The 19,388-nt window shown below is 41.3% G+C and overlaps 1 protein-coding gene and 1 long non-coding RNA gene across 3 annotated transcripts in view; one reads left to right on the top strand and one right to left on the bottom strand.

Moving 5' to 3' along the window:
* The first annotated feature begins 211 nt into the window (after nt 1-211).
* LOC148894471 (uncharacterized) lies at nt 212-17,086 on the top strand. Of its 2 annotated transcripts, none has more exons than XR_016115810.1 (4): nt 212-2,121; nt 4,285-4,460; nt 7,002-7,157; nt 17,001-17,086. It is a non-coding gene; the product is annotated as an uncharacterized LOC148894471 (long non-coding RNA). The 2 variants fall into 2 exon arrangements; XR_016115809.1 differs by having other exon boundaries at nt 4,269-4,460.
* The window catches only part of LOC148894468 (uncharacterized), a 62,153-nt gene continuing 50,877 nt past the window's right edge, over nt 8,113-19,388 (bottom strand). The window contains exons 57-71 of the mRNA XM_089002923.1: nt 19,095-19,157; nt 18,604-18,666; nt 18,486-18,518; nt 18,353-18,389; nt 16,283-16,294; nt 15,716-16,209; nt 14,015-14,117; nt 13,151-13,852; nt 11,310-11,415; nt 11,148-11,203; nt 10,784-11,050; nt 10,613-10,693; nt 9,203-9,262; nt 8,923-9,108; nt 8,113-8,835 (exon numbers count right to left, since the gene is read on the bottom strand). Of these exons, the coding sequence (XP_088859049.1) occupies nt 8,795-8,835; nt 8,923-9,108; nt 9,203-9,262; nt 10,613-10,693; nt 10,784-11,050; nt 11,148-11,203; nt 11,310-11,415; nt 13,151-13,852; nt 14,015-14,117; nt 15,716-16,209; nt 16,283-16,294; nt 18,353-18,389; nt 18,486-18,518; nt 18,604-18,666; nt 19,095-19,157 (2,304 nt within the window). The 3' untranslated portion in view covers nt 8,113-8,794. The remainder of the gene's footprint in view (nt 8,836-8,922; nt 9,109-9,202; nt 9,263-10,612; nt 10,694-10,783; nt 11,051-11,147; nt 11,204-11,309; nt 11,416-13,150; nt 13,853-14,014; nt 14,118-15,715; nt 16,210-16,282; nt 16,295-18,352; nt 18,390-18,485; nt 18,519-18,603; nt 18,667-19,094; nt 19,158-19,388) is intronic.

Here is a 19,388-nt window from a genome sequence, read left to right as displayed (position 1 = left end):
TATATGAATATAGATGAGTAATGCAAACAAAAACTCATACATAAATGTATATATAAATATATGAATAAGTGAAAAATAATACATATATACAAACGAACAAAAAATATATAAATACATATTTACTTTATGAATAATAATAAATAATAAATGAATTAATAATTATGAACAACCTAACGCATAAATAAATAAATATATGAATTTATATGAAAAATGAACACATGAATAATAAATATAAACAAACGCCTAAAGATATGAATCTATGAATAAATAAATATAAACAAATGAACTACTAAATAAATATATAAATAAATACATATATCAATTTCTGAATAATAATAATATATAAATAAATTAATAATTATGTACACCCAAACTCAAATAAATAAATGAACATGTGAATATATATGAATAAATAAATAACAAATACATCATAAATATAAACAAACAAGTAAATGATAAACAAATAAATAGATAAACAAACAACATACCCGAATCGTGATCGCATTTCCCCATGTGGTCTCATGATTGACATGTCCACCTGATCTCGTTTCGTTCGTCAAAATCGTTTCTCAACTTTGCAAATTTGTGTTTTGATGTCCCTCGGAACTGGTGCTGCCCTTTCTCACATTTCTCCCAGTGCATCTTTTGACATTTGAAAAAAGTACGTTTTAGTCTATACATAGTCATTGTGTTTCTGTGTACGGACGAAATGGTGCGTATGGGGCCCGTGTGCGCTAGGCCATGTGTTGAACAAGCACCGCAAGCCTTCTTGACGGTGCACATGCCAGCGGCGGCGGCGGCAGCGTGAGAAGTTACCCGACTCCTCACCAGCTTTGGACTAAATTTGCTTTCTCGTGACACGTGGCCGCAAATGGATAAACATATTCCACTGGATGATTCAAAATGAAAAAAAAAAAACTTTATTTGCCTCACAATGGAGAAATTTCCAATTTTTTTTAGAAAGCTGAACTTTTGACTTTTTTCGTAAAGATTTGTACAACGTGTAATTCAGAGATTTCAAATTAATTGTAGTCGTGGGCCGCATTTTAGTTACCGTTTAGGACTGTTACGACTGAAATCATATTTTATTCATTCACTGCCATTCCCAAATTTATTCGGGATTTTAAAAGTGTGACATGGAGCGCCATTCCCGAATTTGTTCGGGTTTTGTTTTTTTTTATGCTTGGGTGGTGATAAAGCGCTGGCTGTGGCCTCTGGCAATATTTTTTTTCTTTTCCAGAAGGAGGCAGCATTTCCCCTTTTTCCATGTTAGCGCTTAGTTCCAGCTTCAGCTATTGTTAAAGCCCTATAGAGACCAGTATGTATTGCATTGTATTTTGGACAGCTGCCCCATTTCAAGCTCAGATAACTCCAGACCCAATTTAGGAATTAACTCTTTTTTTCTGAACTAGACTATGAAACTAGAGCGTGTAAGATTGCTTACGCTGAATTGAATGTTGATGTCGTCCTAAAACTTAATATTCTGTGGGTCCTGCCATTTGAGTGAAAATGACAAAAACCCTGGCACTGGAGTGGACACATTTTTACTGTTATGGTCATCAGAAAATGCCTAAAGTATGTTTCTTATTTATTAGATGTGAGTAGAGATTTTACTCAATCATGGAAGTTAACATGTTTGATTTTCTTTTGTGGGCCATATAAAATGGTGTGGTGGGCCAGATTTGGCCCCTGGGCAGTTGCTATTAGTGTATTAGCCAGATACATTTGATGGGGCCTCAGACATGACCAAAAAAAATGTTTGTTTTTTTCAAAACAGAATTAACTTATGTACACACCAGGAAGCAATCTGAAGGCTTGAAGTACAATTGTTTTTCTTTTTATATCATGTCTTGATTTCCGTAATGTCAAGTCACGTTGTGCTTAATTTTTTTGCCCCTTCCGAAATGAACTGGGAAGAACTCCCAGCCCGTATCCTAACAAAATAATGTGCAGGTGCGTACCAGGCGACCCGAAGACGCACACATGTCACCGGTTCAACATGGACGTGTTTCCGGAAGTGAAGTGGAAAAGTTTCCAGAAAGCAATCGTCGAAAGTGGGCCTTACGGAACAGTTGTTGTGGGGTCGCCAACCACATCAAACGCCTACAACACGAAACCAAGGTTAGTTTTGGGGGACTTTTTAAATTCGGCGAGGTCGTCTGAAAGACGAGCCCATTCGGGCTCCGGCTGGCTGGAGCTGTTTATATCGCCGCCGGGTAACACGATGCACCCAAACAAATTGACACGTTTTGATGACGATTAAAATCCATCTGGGTAATGTTGGGAATGTTTGTTTTGAAATGTAGATTGCCTCTCGCTGCCTATATTATTTGCTTTCTTTAAAGGACAACCGACACCATTTTTTGTTTCGTAACTGACATCAGAAAAAAACATTTTCTAGCATCTAAAATACCCAAAACACGCAGGCTGATGTTTTTAGTCAAATGCAAAACACCAATAAAAAAAGACTTAGTGTCCAAAACTACGTACTACAAAATGACCTCGGAAATGGCGAGTTTCAGAAGGTCCCGCCCCCATGTTCGTTACGTCACGCCAGGACGTCCTGCCTTGCTCGAGAATCAAAACAATGGCTTCAAAATCGGAGAACATTCTTTCTCGTTACTCAGCCAGTTATAAATATGATTCAAATAGTTCCGAAGAGGAAAGCATAAATGTTTGCAATCGATTAAAGAACTCCTTCCATATCATTTTGAGACGTCGAGACTCCAATGTAGCTCCCGGAAAATGCACAAGATGGCACCTAAGCTCTGTTGGAAATGGGCTGATTTGTCTGCTGGGAATTTATGTCAACTAGTATCAAATAGTAGTCTTGGTGCAACACACAATGATTCACCATTGCGTTATTTATGTTTTCCTTCTAATTTCGCCTTCAACATGGATAACACGATGTTTTCATACCAAACAAATTACCCAAAATGCATTGTGTGTCGCTTTCTCAGTCACCAACTCGAAAACAAGACTTCCTGAATATTCAGCGCAAGTCTTAAAACATGAAATATAGCTATATGCGATGGAATCTTTGTAAAATACGCTCAGTAGAAGTCATTTGAAGTGATTTTACAAATTATGGACATTACTTGTCCGGAGGCGTCGGTTGTCCTTTAAGAGCTAACAATTGCATCATTTACAAAAAAAAAAAAAAAAAAAAACTAGCTGAAAATATTGCTATCGTACTTTATATTTGGAGAATGTCACCATCAATCGAACAATTGTAGCGAACAATAGGAATGAACAATTGTAGCGTTTAGAAAGCACACAAAATTAGGTGAAAATATTACAATCGCATTTTAAAATATCAACTTTAGATCAATACAAAAAGTGTTCAGGACAGACCTCTTGCTGCATGTTTTTTTCTATAGGAGCTAAAATGGTAATGTTTAGAAAATACAAAAAACCTAGGTGAAAATATTACGATCATATTTTAAAATATCAACTTTGGATCAATACAAAAAGTGTTCAAGACGGACCTCTTGCTGCGTATATTTTGTTTTTCTATATTCGCGAGAAAAATGTCATGTTTAGAAGAAAAAAAATTGAAGTGAAAATATTATGATCGTATTTTGAAAATATCAAGATTTGATCAACACAAAAAAGTATCCAAAAATTGTTTTATAAACACACGAATCTCAGTAAAAAAATAAACGATGTCAAAATGGAGGGGGGGGGGCAAAATAATACGTATATACACAGGAAGTCAACTCCACTCAAAGACGTCAACTACTACGTCAAGTGTTATTTTGTTCTTATTCGTCTGATTAAAAGTGTCAGTATCCTTTAAATAGACACGACTATAGTCGTGACATCGCTCATTTAACACCTAAAAATAAATAAATAAATGACCTCCATCCACTTGATGGTTTGAGCCGGAGTCCATTTTTGTGTTTCAAATGAAAAACGTCAGAGGGCGCTCTTGTGCTATTATTGGCGCCATGTTGTCGTCGTTTGACTGACAGGTGACGACGTCAACCAGGGGCGACATCGAACTGCGATAAAATTAAAAAAAAAAAACACACAAATTAAGAACAATTAATATAGAATAATTAGAACAACTACTCTGATGTCCTTCATATTATAAAAATCACAACATTTACAAATGAGTCAAATAAATTTGAAAGTAAAGTACGAATAAAAACTAGCTTGCTAAAATTACTCAAATAATGTCCAGCACCAGAAAATTATTAGTTTTTAATGTATTTTTAAATATGGCGAAAAAAGATCCCGTTTATCAGTCTTCCTGTGTTTGGAAGTTGTTTCATGTTTCAGACTCACATCCGACCAGTGAAAAAAATTTCCATGTGGCCAACACGATGAGTCACGAACACGAGACACGTGGGAGGACGTGGGAGAATCCGACAGAGAGCGGAGATGAGAAAACGATGGAGCACAAGAAGGCATACAAGGGGAGGCTGCGAGGGTCCGGTAGGAGCCACAGAAAAGTGGTGGGTGGGAGGAAGAGCGTGCTCAACATGTCGGCGTACCGCTGCTCGAATGTGAAAGTGTCTTTAAAAGTAATTTCTGGCTCTGGTTGGAAAGACGCGATGCCAGCAGCGTGAGTCATCTTGAGGGCGGCTTCGCATGGGCTGCTTTACAACTTTGGCTTGGGGCAACAGAGCGAGAAATAAAACACATTGAAGGATCGTTAGCGGTTATTGCTAATCGTCAGACATTGTAAACCCGAACAGTATTACTGACTCAAAGTCATTAAGGTCAGTAAACTCAAAAGCAGATTTATTTTTGTGAAAAAAAAAAAAAAAAAAAAACTATATACTATTTAGTTTTCTGAATCAGTAATGCGTTTTTTATTTGCAGTGCATCAATACTAATTAGTTAAATGCTGTCATTCACTGATATCTTTTAAAGGACAGCCAACACAGTTTTTTTGTTTCCTAACTGACATCAGAAAAACGTTTTATAGCATCTAAAATACCCAAAAGACGCAGCCTGATATTTTTAGTCAAATGCAAAACACCAATAAAAATGACTTGAAGGACAACCGACAATCCCGGACAAGTTGTGTCCATAATTTGTAAAATGACTTCAAATGATTCCACCGCATTTAGCTATATTTTACTTTTAAGACTCACGCTGAATATTCAGGAAGTCTTGTTTTCGAGTTGATGACGATGCCTGATGTGACTTCACATCAGGAACGCCCCTGACCGAGAAAGCGGCACACAATGCATTTCGGGTACTTTGGTCTGAAAACATCGTGTTGATGGCGAAATTAGAAGGAAAACACATAAATAACGCGATGGTGAATCATTGTGTGTTGCACCAATACTACTATTTGATACTAGTTGACACAAATTCCCAGCAGACAAATCAGTCCATTTCCAACGGGACTTGGGCACCATCTTGTGCATTTTCTAGGATGCTACATTGGAGTCCTGACGGCTCGAATTGATATGTCACGAACAAGGGGGCGGGACCTACTGAAACTTGGAATCTCCGAGGTCATTTTGAAGTAATTTTGGGACACTAACTCATTTTTATTGGTGTTTTGCGTTTGACTAAAAGTATCAGCCTGTGTGTTTTGGGTATTTGAGATGCTATAAAATGTTTTTCTGATGTCAGTTAGGAAACAAAAAAAATTGTCGGTAGTCCTTTATGTAAATGGCAAAACGCTGTTAAGATGGGAAGACAAACAAAATTATTTAATATTACAAGGACCCAGTGAATCAATGCTGTAGTCGGTGCACAGAAAAGAAATATTTTGTCTTCTTGTGTTTTTGGCTACAGCAGAATTGGAAAGTCAGTTTGGGGCACTTGCCGCCTTTTACAAGCTAGCAAAGATGCTAGTTCGTGGTCATCTTTGCGACTGAGGCTATGTAGCTATTAGCTAGATAGCTAGCTAGCTAGCTTTCTTTCTCTTTGAGTTGTGAATTTTGAAAGGCGCTTAGAAATGAAATGAATTATTTTCTTTGCTTATTTATGATTAGTGGTGTTTATGTATTTAATTATTTTTACTCCCAAATGTTTAAGGAAAAGACGCTATCTAGCTGGCTGTATAGCGGATGGCTAGCTAGCTAGTGACGAGTCCGTACGTGACGTCACTAAAGGACCGCCCTTGACCGTAAAAAAAGACGCATTGTAGCGGTCCTTCCATCACGTCAATGTATTTTGCTGTACTTGTTTGGTCTCAGGACCTCGTGTTGCACCCAAAAGCCACCAGGAAGGCCAGAAGAGGGCGTCCAAGCGCCATATAAGGAATTTATCAGCCTGTGTAAACCGAGGTGGCCACAGGATGTCGCCATTTTGTGCCTCTTTTTTTGGGTGAGAGATTTTCCCCCAATGTTGCCTCAAAATGGCACAAATAAATTCTTTAATCGATTGCAAACATGCATGTTTTCCTCTTCAGAACTATTTGAATCATATTCATAACTGGATGTTTAACAAAAAAGCATATTCTCCGAATCTGAAGCCATTGTTTTGATTCACTAGCAATGCAAGACGTCTTGGCGTGACGTCACGAACAAGGGGGCGGGACTTTCTGAAAATGCCCAATTCGCAGCTCAATTTTTTGCAGATTTTGGACACTTCAAGTCATTTTTACTGGTGTTTTGCATTTGACTAAAAATATCATACTGGTGTTTTGGGTATTTGAGATGCTATAAAATGTTTTTCTGGTGTCAGTTAAAAAACAAAAAAGTGACGTCGGTTGTCCTTGAAACGTCTCTTGTCTGTTGAAAGACACAGCAGTGTTGTTAAGAGAATAGTAACTGAAGGTATATTTTTTAAGTTCAACCTAACTCATAAAATATATTTTCACTACTCAAATGACGTAATCAGTTGCCACTAATATTTTGAGTATTTTCAACTTGTTAGGGTTTGCATTGCGATGTGTCACCTTGAAATTGTCCATTGTGGCATCATTTGGTGCTTTTTGGTCATATGACCAATGTTCATTCAAGCGAGTGTTAGCGATACCCATCGAACACACTTTAAGTGTCTTTTTTATTTTTTTTATTTTTATTCCACAGGGACTAGCTGTAGCCTACGACTCAGATCAAATTTTCTTACACCGGGCAGCACGTTTTGCTCCAAATTGGATGGAATCTCTTGAGATGTCGTCGTATCCAACGCCGGCAGAAGCAAAGCAGCCCCAAGTATTAAACCACCTTCATTTTTTCTTCACGGTAAGCACTCACCAATTTAAAAGTGATTTTTCTTTTCGGACTTTCGAGCCAGAGTTGAGATATTAACTGAATGGGGAATAAGACAGGAAACGAGGAGTTTATTGCGCAAGTATTTCAACATCCCGAGAGGTGAAACATCTGGAAAAATGGTTTAGTCCAAAAAATTAAAATCTGCTACTCACTTGGCTGGAAAAATTTAGTTGGCTTGACTTTTTAGAAGTGTGAGATATATATATATATATATATATATATATATATATATATATATATATATATATATATATATATATATATATATATATATATATATATATATATATCATTGACTGAGCATTCAATGAGAGGGGGTGTGCAAAGTAGCGTCGGCTGGAGCGCTGTTCGGTTGCCGAAAATCACTCCGCCAGAGCCGAAGGTCGTGTGCTTTCGTGTTCTTCCGCAGAAGATTATGTATTTATGTATACGTAAGATGAAAATAGTTCTTATTATGAGGCTTAATATTCATAAATTTGACGTTCGTATGATGAAAAGTTCGTATTATAAGGCGTTCGTAAGTTGAGGTCTCACTGTATAAAGAATGCTGACATGGCATTTTAAACAAAACACGTTAACTGTTGCCAATCAAATGGTGAAAAAGCTACTCTGTGGAGTTCATTGTTTGTAAATCTGACTGTGATGACGTCAGTGCCTCACCAGCCACGAACCTCACCGCACGTCACTGATATGTATACATGTAGCTCTCTCTCTCTCTCTCTCTCTCTCTCTCTCTCTCTCTCTCTCTCTCTCTCTCTCTCTCTCTCTCTCTCTCTCTCTCTCTCTCTCTCTCTCTCTCTCTCTCTCTCTCTCTCTCTCTCTCTCTCTGCGCGTGTGCATGCGTGTGTGTATGTTATGCTTTTGTGCATGCTATGTATGTACGCACACACACACACACACCGGAACAAAAACCAGAAGGTGAATATTTATTAGAAAGTCAGTTTTATTTTGTGTTCTTTAGTCCAATGAAACGCAAGATTCAGTAAATGAAACCTAAAAAACACAAAGAGAGCTCAACAAATACATTCTATCTTGAGATTGCTTTGGTCTGTTTGAGGCGGTGGATCACAAAGTGCACTTCATGGCTTTGCATTCCGGCATTTCGCAAGCAATTTTATATGAGTCTTTTGTGTGCGAATTCGGCCAAAAAAAAAACAAAAAAACAATTACACCGGCATCAAAATAACAAGCTAAAAGCCAATTAGTGAATGTAGAGTGTGCAAACGAACATATGAAGCTTGGCCAAGTGAATCATGCTAATACCCGAATGTATAAAAAGTACATTATCGCTTGAAAAATCTGCACCACGGACGATCTGATGAAGTTACGAAACAAAATGCACATCATAAAACAAACACTTTGAGTAGCACCAGTCGATTAAAAAAAAAAACAACAATGACATAAAATCAATTCATGCGGCAATTGCTGCTACTCTTCATTTGCAATGAGGGTGAAATAAAAAAAAAATGACATGATCATATATTTGGGGGAGGGGGTCAAGTCCATTGGTGTGGAATCCAGTGCAGCCTCCATTCGTACAGTATGACCAGTGTGGCGAGTTGTCCTCAAAAGACGGCTAAAGGCTGTCCACGGGTGCGATCCGTCCCCTATGTGCTTAGTGAAGCCATCGCCGCTGGCTTGACGGACGCTGCAGACAAACGGACGAGGTCACGTGACGCCCATCCCAAAATTCCCAAATGTATTCCGAAGGATTTTTCATGCGTGTGTGTGCTACCTGGTTTCCCGCAAGCCTTGGCGCACTGTTCATGCGTGTCGAAGCGATTCTGGTTGCCGCCGCAGCCACCGTACCAGAAGCGAGCGCAAGTCTTGCTAGGGGCATCGTAGTGCCACTTGAGGACGAATTTGGCGCAGGTGCCCTCTTCCTTGGGCAACTGGCAAATGTCTGCGGCGGTGGAGGCCGCTGTTGATCAAACAAATACGATTTTGGTGTTGAAATCAGAAGGTTGTGATTATGATGATTCATGTTGAGTAAGGGAAACTTGAGGGGATCTAACCAGGAGCCGGGTGGAACTCCGCCGTGTTCACTTGCTGCTTTTCAGGCTCAGGCTCCAACACTGTGAATTTGGCACACATTGGAACAAAGTATATCTCTCTCACATTTGTCTTGTAATTGTTAATATTATCGCAATTTCCGGTGTATAAGGTGCACCCAAAAACCTTGATTTTCTTAAAAATGACCCTGTGCCTTATACGCCTTATGTGACGTCATATTGAGCCACAACAGGTCTGGCAACGACTGTCAGCAGCCACTGACAACATCCCCCCAGTTGAAGTAGTGTGTAACCCCAGTCTCTACTTTAGCGCCTTATATTTGGAAAATTCTTCTATATTTCTATATTACATTTACAAAACGTTTTTCATTCATTCAAGGTGCGCCCTATAGTCCGGTGCGCCGAGAGCCCGAACTAGTTTACCTTATGACAGTCTAGCTAGCTATCAAGCTATCTACCTGGCTATCTATTTGCTATCTATTAGCTGGTTAGCTGGCTTGCTAGCTATCTAGCTAGCTATCGTTTAGCTATGTAGCTATCTAGCTGGCGAGGTAGCTATCTATTAGCGACTATCTATTAGCTAGCGAGCTAGCTTTCTATCTATTTGAGTTACTTCCGGGTTGAGTGAACGTTGATGCGTGTGGCTGCCGCTGCTCACCCACAGAAAAAAAAACTTATCATGTGACTGTAAAGTGACCTTGACAGTTTTGGAAGGCGCTTAGAAATTAAATGTATTATTATTATTAATATTATTACATATGGGAAATGTTTGAAAATACACCATTCATTGGGGGGTGCGCCTTATACTCCTCTGCGCCTTGTATGTCGGAAAATATGGTATTTATATATCATATTTGTAAAACTTGTTTTCATTCATTGAAGGTGCACCTGATCGTCCGGTGAGCCTTATATATGGAAAAAGTTTGAAAATACACCATTCGATGGTGGTGCGCCTTACAAACCAGAAAATACGGTATTTATAGATTATATTTGGAAAACTTTTTTCATTCATTGGAGTTGCGCCCTATATTCCAGTCCAGTGCGCCTTATACAGTAAAGTCTCGTTATACCGATATTCTCGGGAGTCGGGAAAAAATATCGATATAACCGGACTATCGATATATCCGATCCTGCGGCATGTAAATTTTCTCCTTGCGTTCATAGAAATAGTATCGTAATAAGCAGTACTATCGATATAACCGATATCGATATAACGAGACTTTACTGTATATGGAAAAAGTTTGAAAAGACACCATTCATTAGGGGGGGGAGATGTGCCTTATACTCCTCTGCACCTTATATGTCGGAAAATATGACAAGTTTTTTTCATTCAATGATAAGGTGCACCTTATAGTGCGGTGCGCCTTATACATGGAAAAAGTTTTAAAATACAGGTAATGAATGCTTCATTACCTGTGTCGGGTTTGTCCAGTGGCTGGTTGACTGGAGCGGTGACGACCCGGCTGTTTATGAACGGCCGCTGCGCCATCGCTTCTATCCGTGACACAAGCATAAATAAAATAAAATAAAATGTCACCTTCATAACGGCGATCGTTCAAATCGGCGCCGATTTTGCCAACTGACTAGTAGTGACGACGCCCTTGTGGGTGGCCAGCACGTGTCCGTCCACGCCGTGGCCCGTCACCAGAGTGTGGTACGTCTGCCCGCTTTCCAACTTGTCCACAAAAAACTCGGACGCCGACACGTTGGTCTTGACGGCCAAGGCGTGGTCGTGCAGTCGCGTCACCGTCACTTGGAAGTATATGAAATTTTTCGGGTCCGGGTTGCTCCAACGCAAACGAAAGCCGTTGCGGGTCACGTTGGACACGTGAAGCTCCTCCGCGTCCGCCACTGAGCACCAAAATGGAGGTTGCGGGACGGGGCAGTACAGAATTTGAGTAATGGAAGACGTTAGCTCTGTAAGCTAGCAAAAAAAATGGCAGCTTACCTTTGTGCTTGACTGGATGAGTTTCTTGCTGCTTTTGGTGATGTTTTGTTTGGCTCCTGCGGATAAAGTTTTGAAAATTGAAAATGGATGAAAATTTTGCTGATCATGCCCACCCCTAAAATATATGTCGCAGATGAAGCAAAAATACGAAAAAAAACTGACTGGGGTTGGTGTGGCGAAGTGGTGAAAGGGTTTTTTAAGGGTTGGTCGCTCTGGAACCACTTGCAGTTTTTGGACACTTCGGGGGACATGAAGAAAGCGTTTTCAACTGCAAAAGAAGACAAACGCCGTTAGTCAGAAAATACGCGAGACGCTGAAAAATAGGACAATGGAAAGAACGAAAAATGTCAAATATCCAATCTATGCATCCATCCATTGTCTGTCGGTGATCCGGGGTGGGGTCGTGGGGGCAGCAGCTTCACTAGGGAAGCCCAGACCTCCCTCTCCCCAGCCACTTCCTAACAGATCCCGAGGCGTTCCCAGGCCAGCTGGCTGACATAGTCTCCCCAGCGTGTCCTGGGTTGTCCCGAGGGTCTTCATGCCGTAGGGGCATCCTAATTCGATGCCCGAGCCACCTCATCTGGCTCCTCTTCTATGTAGAGAAGCGGGTCGAACACTTCACCAGGGATGCGTCCATGAGGCATCCTAATCAGATGCCCGAGCCACCTCATTTGGCTCCTCTTCTATGTGGAGGAGAAGCGGGTTGAACACCTCACCAGGGAGGCGCCCAGGAGGCACCCTAATCAGATGCCCAAGCCACCTCATCTAGTTCCTCTTCTATGTGGAGAAGCGGGTCGAACCACTCACCAGGACGGTGTCCGGGAGGCATCAAAATCAGATGCCCGAGCCACCTCATCTGGCTCCTCTTCTATGCGGAGAAGAAGCGGGTCGAACACCTGACCAGGGAGGCAACCGGGAGGCATCCTAATCAAATGCCCTAGCCACCTCATCTAGCTCCTCTTCTATGTGGTGAAGCGGGTCGAACACCTAATCAGGGAGGTGTCCAGGGGGCGTCAAAATCAGATGCCCGAGCCACCTCATCTGGCTCCTCTTCTATGTGGAGTAGTGGGTCAAACACCTGACCAGGGAGGCGTCCAGGGGGCATCCTAATCAGATGCCCGGGCCACCTCATCATGCTCCTCTTTTATGTGTAGGAGAAGCGGATTGAACAGCTGACTAATCCACCTAATCATATGCCCGAGCCACCTCATCTGCTTCCTCTATGTGGAGAAGCGGGTCGAACACCTCACCAGGGAGGTGTCCAGGTGGCATCAAAATCAGATGCCCGAGCCACCTCATCTGGCTCCTCTTCTATATGGAGGAGAAGCGGGTCGAACACCTGACCTGGGAGGTGTCCCGGGGGCATCCTAATCAGATGCCCAAGCCACCTCATCTAGTTCCTCTTCTATGTGGAGAAGCGGGTCGAACCATTCACCAGGAAGGTGTCCGGGAGGCATCAGAATCAGATGCCCGAGCCACCTCATCTGGCTCCTCTTCTATGCGGAGGAGAAGCGGGTCGAACACCCGACCAGGGAGGTGTCCGGGAGGCATCCTAATGAAATGCCCTAGCCACCTCATCTGGCTCCTCTTCTATGTGGAGTAGTGGGTCAAACACCTGACCAAGGAGGCGTCCAGGGGGCATCCTAATCAGATGCCCGGGCCACCTCATCATGCTCCTCTTTTATGTGTAGGAGAAGCGGATTGAACACCTGACTAATCCACCTAATCATATGCCCGAGCCACCTCATCTGGTTCCTCTTCTATGTGGAGAAGCGGGTCGAACACCTCACCAGGGAGGTGTCCAGGTGGCATCAAAATCAGATGCCCGAGCCACCTTATCTGGTTCCTCTTCTATATGGAGGAGAAGCGGGTCGAACACCTGACCAGGGAGGTGTCCCGGGGGCATCCTAATCAGATCCCCGAGCCACCTCATCTGTCTCCGCTGCTTGCGACGGCGGCAAGAATATCCAAAAAAATGAAATGAGATCCAAATACAAACTTACTGCTGATGTACTTGGGCAGCATCTGTCCGAAGGTGAGCAGGTGCTTGTCGTAAAACTGCGAGATGGTGTCCAGCCTCTTGAAGAAAACGTCGGAGGGCTCGCTGGCCATGCGGGCCAAGACGCGAACATCATCGGCATTCAATTTCTCGCCGACGCCGAAGATGACCAAAAAGTAGCCCCTGCACTTGATGTCAGTGGCCACGTGCAGCAGCCGCTCCTCGTCTTCCTCCACGCCACCCGTCACAAAGAGCATCAACACCTTGCGTGGGCGTTGCAAAGGCGCCTTCTCCAACACGTTCTCCACCGTCCACTCCATGGCGGCCGCCAAGGCCCGTCCGCCTTCCAGCTGTGGCGTCTTGTCCAGCAGGAAGTTGACGATTCCTTGCGCCGAATGGTGCTCGGTCAGTCCGATGTCCACGCGAACGGGGGACTTGGTCTGGTTGTGTAGGAAGCGGTAGGGCGCCTGCTGGAGGACGGCCACCCTGGCGTGGTGGGCCGACGTCTCGGGGCTGGAGGACACCTGCAGGTGCTCCACCATGTGCGCAATGTAGCGTTTGATCTCGGTGAAGACCGCCGGGTACGTGCTCTCCGAGCTGTCCACCACAAAGCCCATGTCGATGTCCACGTCGGTGGTGAAAGACCTCCGGTCTCGACCGGGCGACGGTGGGATGTAGTCGCACATTTGATCCGGGGCGCAAATGTCTGCAAAACAGGAAAAACGGCATCAGGAGTTGACCAGAATCGCTTATGTTAGCTTAATGCTAACGTTGCCGATAAAACCCCATACAATGGCTGATTTTAATCTCATCTGTTTTGTTCCCCCCCTCTTTTTTGGTGGAAAGGCGTCGTGACTTTGAGGCTTACCAAAACAAAGATGGCAGTTCATGATTTTGGTCATGACCGAATCGAACTGTGAGCTTCCTGGGTTGGGCAAGACAATGACTTGGGCCAAAGCCGTGTTGTTCACCTTGTGAAGCCAAAGAAAACAAGGTCATGTCACCAAATAAATCAAGAAGTCATATATAAGTAAGCCATAAATAAGTAATCAATAAGAATTTAAGAATTAATTAAGAAATAATTATTTAATAAGTATTAACTAAGTAATAATTCAGTAATAAGTATGCAATAATAAGTAACTAGCAATAAGTAATTAATAAGTAATAAATACGCAACAATAGTAATAAATAGTAATATATAAGTAATATATAAGTCATAAGTAATGAATAAGTAAGAAATAATTGTTTAATAATTATTTAACAAGTATTAACTAAGTAATAAATAAGCAATAAGTAATAATAAATAAGCAATAAGTAATAAAGAAGTAATAAGTAATGAATAAGTAAGAAATATGTATTTAATAAGTGATTAATAAGTAATATGTAAAATTTCCCCATTGTGGGGCGAATAAAGGTTTTCAGATTCTGATTCTGATACTGAAGTAATAATAAGTATGCAATTATAAGTAACAATACAAGTATGCAAAAATAAGTAACCATAATAAGTAACTAATAAATAAGCAATTAGAAATAAATAAGTCATATATAAGTAATAAATAAGTAATAACTCAGTAATAAGTATGCAAAAATAAGTAGCAAGTAATGAGTCAGTAATATATAAGTAATAAATAAGCAATAACTAATATATAAGTAATAAGTAAGAAGTATGTTTTTAATAAGTGATTAATAAGTAATATGTAAGTAATAACTCTGTATTAAGTATGCAATAAGTAACAAGTAATAAGTAAGTAATAAAATAGCAGTAAGTTATAAATAAGTAATATATAATACTGTTAGATGGAGGACATTGATTCGCTGTGGCGACTCCTGAAGGGAAAAGCCGAAAGGAAAAGAAGAATAAGTAATGAATAAGTAAGAAATATGTATTTAATAAGTGATCAACAAGTAATATGTGAGTAATAACTAAGTAATGAAAAAGTAATAAGTAATAAATAAATAACAAGTAATAAATACGTAAGTAATAAGTAATAAATAAGTAATAAGCAATAAATAAATAAGAAGCAATAAATAAGTAATAAATCAGTATTAAGCAATACCTAAGTAATAAATCAGTAATAAATAAGTACACAATGAGTCATAAATAAGTCATTCATAAGTAATAAGTAATACATGTGTAATCAATGAAATAATATGTAAGCTAATAAGACAATAAATAAGTACGTAATAAGTCATAAGTAATTAATAAGTAAAGAATAAGTCAGTATAAGTAATAATAATAATACATTTCATTTTTTAAGCGCCTTTCAAAACTCTCACGGACACTTTACAGTCACAGGATATGTTTTATGCGGGTGAGCAGCGGCAGCCACACGCGCCAGCGTTCACTCAACCCGGAAGTAACTCAAATAGATAGCAAGCTAGCTAGCTAATAGCTAAGCCACAGTAAGCCATAGTAATCAATCAATCAATCAATGAATTCTACCCAAAATCAAGCAAAACAAAAACAAAAATCCATATGATCCATACTGAAAACCAAGCGAAGGAGAAACCGTACCTCCCCCCCCAAAAAACCAAATGAAACCCAAAAGCCAAAACGTTGCCAACGTACCTGCAAAGCTCTGGCGAGTGCCCTGTCGTCACTCTTGACCAGGAACAAAGTGGCCACGCCGGCATCGTGGAGGCGCAGGGCGGCGTTGGTGACGGCCTGGGCGTTGCCCACCGAGCCACCCACGAAGAAGACCGCCACCTTCCTGACCAGGAAGCCGCTGCGCACCCTCTTAAAAGTGTTGTGCGCCACGAAGCTCATGGCCGTCTCCAGGTTGCGCCGTTTGTTGGTCTGCAGCGTCTGCAGGCCCTCCACGTGGCGCAGCAGCGCCCGTTTCTTCAGCGCGTCGGCGAAGCGCACCTCCGTGCTCACCTCGCTGTTGTAGAGCGCCAGCGCCACCCGGGCCCCCCGCGGGCAGTTGCTCTCCGACACTGTCAACCCGCGCAGCAGCCGCAGGGTGGCCTCGCGCATACTGTTGAAGGCCGGACGCCCCACGTCGTTGGACGCGTCTAGCACGAAAGCTAGCTCCGTTGGGTACAGGGGGCACTCCAGCTTGCCTAACAAATGCCACCATTTTTTTTAATTCCACCCCCCATCCTTGTGGAAACGGCGGTAGGGTTTGCGACTTACCGTAGCAGCACGCTGTTAACAAAAAAGGAACGAAAACATGACCATTAGTGCACATTTTAACAATATAGTGGGAAAGGGGTGTGATAGTGTTTTTATACACATCCGTAAACATCTTGTTATTTCATGTTTAGTTTAGTACATACTATGTTATTTCATGTTCAGTTTAGTCTATATGGATGTATGTATGTATGTAGCTTATTAGTTAACTAGTTGCGTATGCAGACTGTAACAAGTATCAACTTTCAGTCTAATGTTCTCCCAACACTTGTCCGTAGTTGATAGGCTCATTCGAGACGATGTCATCAACTGCTGTGTGTTTAAACGAGTTTGAGGAGGCGGGCTTTGTGCTCTTGGCTTCCCGCTCCGACGAGAGATGTTCTCCATTTGTCTTCCGAGAATAAAGTACAGTGAGACCTCAACTTACAAACACCTTATCTTACAAACTTTTCGTCTTACAAACGTCAAATTTATGAAAATTAAACCTTATAATAAGCACTATTTTCATAATACACAACCACCACGGCTGGCGGAGTGATCTTTGGCAGAAGCACACGACCGAACAGCACCAGAGGTTAAGTTACCAACAGTCCTTATGGAATGTGACTCTCCTTCCATAAGCCATCAACGACCATCAAAAAGGTAAATAAAACTTTATTTTACAGCACAGTTTATTTCTTTAATTACAGTCCTCATGTAATGCGCCTCTCCTTCCAAACAGCAATTCCTTTTGACCTTCGACCTCCAACACCATTCCATCAAGCCATCAATGACCATCACAAATGTAAATAAAGTGACTTTATTATACAGTGCAGTGTATTTCTTTCATTACAATACAATAACACATTTGTTATACATAGAATAAGGTATGTTGTGTGTAGTTTTAAGGCTTATTTAGTTGAAAAGTATATTTTATGGAAACCCGGGAACAGATTATTCCCATTTTAATGGTTTCCTATGGGAATTATTTTTTTTCGAGATACACACTTTTCGCCTTACACACTCTGTCTGGGAACCAATTAAGTTCGTAAGTTGAGGTCTCACTGTCTTTTCTGTTCACCATCTATCATCCCCGCTGGTATTTCATCATAAAACTCTGTTGAACTCCGAACCAGAAGAGAAACAGGAATTAGACTCCAACAGGGTGAGCAGTGATAGACTAGTATTAGACCATCAAAAGTTTTGATTTTCTGAGGACAGTGATACCTCGGTTTACGAACCCCTTGGCTTACGAACTTTTGGCTTTACGAACATTAAATGTATGCAAATTTTACCTTGGCATACAAACTATTTTTTGGGATACACACGGAGCTGCCACAATGAGTGATATGTCGTTCGCAAACGAGCCCGTTCCCCTAACAAGAAAATCATATCCGGCTTGTTTTGGTCCTCTATTCCCCGCCCCCAGTCGTCGGTTAACGCCACATGATTGGTCAAGAACGCAGCAGTGCGGGGGTGGTGGGTTTACAGAGAGTGAAGCCATTCTACAAAAAAGAAAATGGTAGCCGACGTTTTTTTTTTGTCCTCTATTCCCCCGCCCCTAGTCTTCGGTTAAAGCCATGTGATTGGTCAAGAACGCAGCAATGAGGGGCGGTGGTTTTAACATTAAAGAGCCAGGCAGACGATAGTGACAAAATGGATAGAAAACATTTGGACTTGTTTCAACTTTGATAGTTCAAAGGCAGAGTGTAGACTGCAAGGTTAAAATTCCCATCATGCTCCACAAATAACCCGCACAAGCCATCTGTACACTTGATGCAAAAAAGCTACCAACTCACCTAAACAGAACACAATTGATGAAGAACAAGGTAAAATTATCGTAGAGAAAGCACCAACAAGGGATCATTCCTCAAGATGGTGAAAGGCTACGTTCCTCATCAAGTGTTTAATGCTGATGAAAACGGCTACTCCATTCCATCAAGCCATCAACGACCATCACAAAGGTAAATAAAACGACTTTATTATACAGTACAGTTGAAAACCCAGGTTGGACTGTATTTTGAACATATAATGGGATGAAAAGATACTTATTCCCTCCACTTGTGCCGATGAACTTAAACGGATGACACTTACGACAATTGTCTCTGATCTTCTTGACGAGGTCGCATTGCTGATGACAATAACAAAAACAAAACAAAAAAACACATACATACCATTGGAATCACCATTTCAAGTAACCAGAAGGAGTTGTTAAAAGTATTCGTACCACAACTCCGGGTCCTCGTGGTCCTTTCTGACCCTAAAGGACCAAAAGGGCAAACAACAACGTGAACATTTGGACATCGTCAACATTGTCGGATGAGGCGAAAGTAAACGTTGCTTACGTAAGGCCCTGCATACCCGACTTCTCCTTTCTGTCCCAACGTTCCGGCATTTCCAGACACGCCCTGGAGGGAAAAAAAAGATCCCAGCTTGTGAATGTCACCATAGAATGAACAAGTGCAAGCTTCCAAACAGGGTTGGGCGATTTATGGAAATGTAATCATGATTTCCATTTTGGCTTCCGGCGATCATATTTATATTATGTTCACGTGTTTTGCACATTAGGAAAAAACAAGTCAAAAGTTTCTTTCAGCAAAATGATGCTGGCACTTCCTGTTTGCTCTTCTTAATACCGTGTCACCGCCCAGTGGCTAAAAGTGGCATTACAGCCCAAAAGAAGCTAATATTAAGCTAATAGAGGACCAAAAAAAAATGCGTTGTGAGTTTTTTTCTGTCATTTTTGTAAATATTTAAATATCTTTGAAATATTTCAATCATCTCACTCACTCACACGCACACACATATACACAAAAAGCGAAATTTGGCAATTTACCCTCTGTCCACGATTTCCTTGCAGACCAGGTCCTCCCTTGGTTCCTGCTGCACCAGCTTCTCCCTGCATGGTTAGGATGCAGAATAAAATGTTTTTTTTAATGCGAACAAAAAATCTGTTAAACAGGTATTACTATATATATATACAGTTTATATATATGCACACACACACACACATATATATATATATATATATATATATATATAAATCCTCGTCTCACCCACCATGGGTGGTGTCTGTCCCCATTTCAGCTCGGGTCCTCTACCAGAGGCCAGGAAGCTTGAGGGTTCTGCG

The sequence above is a fragment of the Hippocampus bargibanti genome, linkage group LG08 (genome assembly GCF_051943395.1).
Source record: "Hippocampus bargibanti isolate YZ-2025 linkage group LG08, ASM5194339v1, whole genome shotgun sequence".
Lineage (NCBI taxonomy): Eukaryota > Metazoa > Chordata > Actinopteri > Syngnathiformes > Syngnathidae > Hippocampus > Hippocampus bargibanti.
Note: the sequence above shows the minus strand (reverse complement) of the source record. Positions and strands in the feature narration are given on the sequence as shown.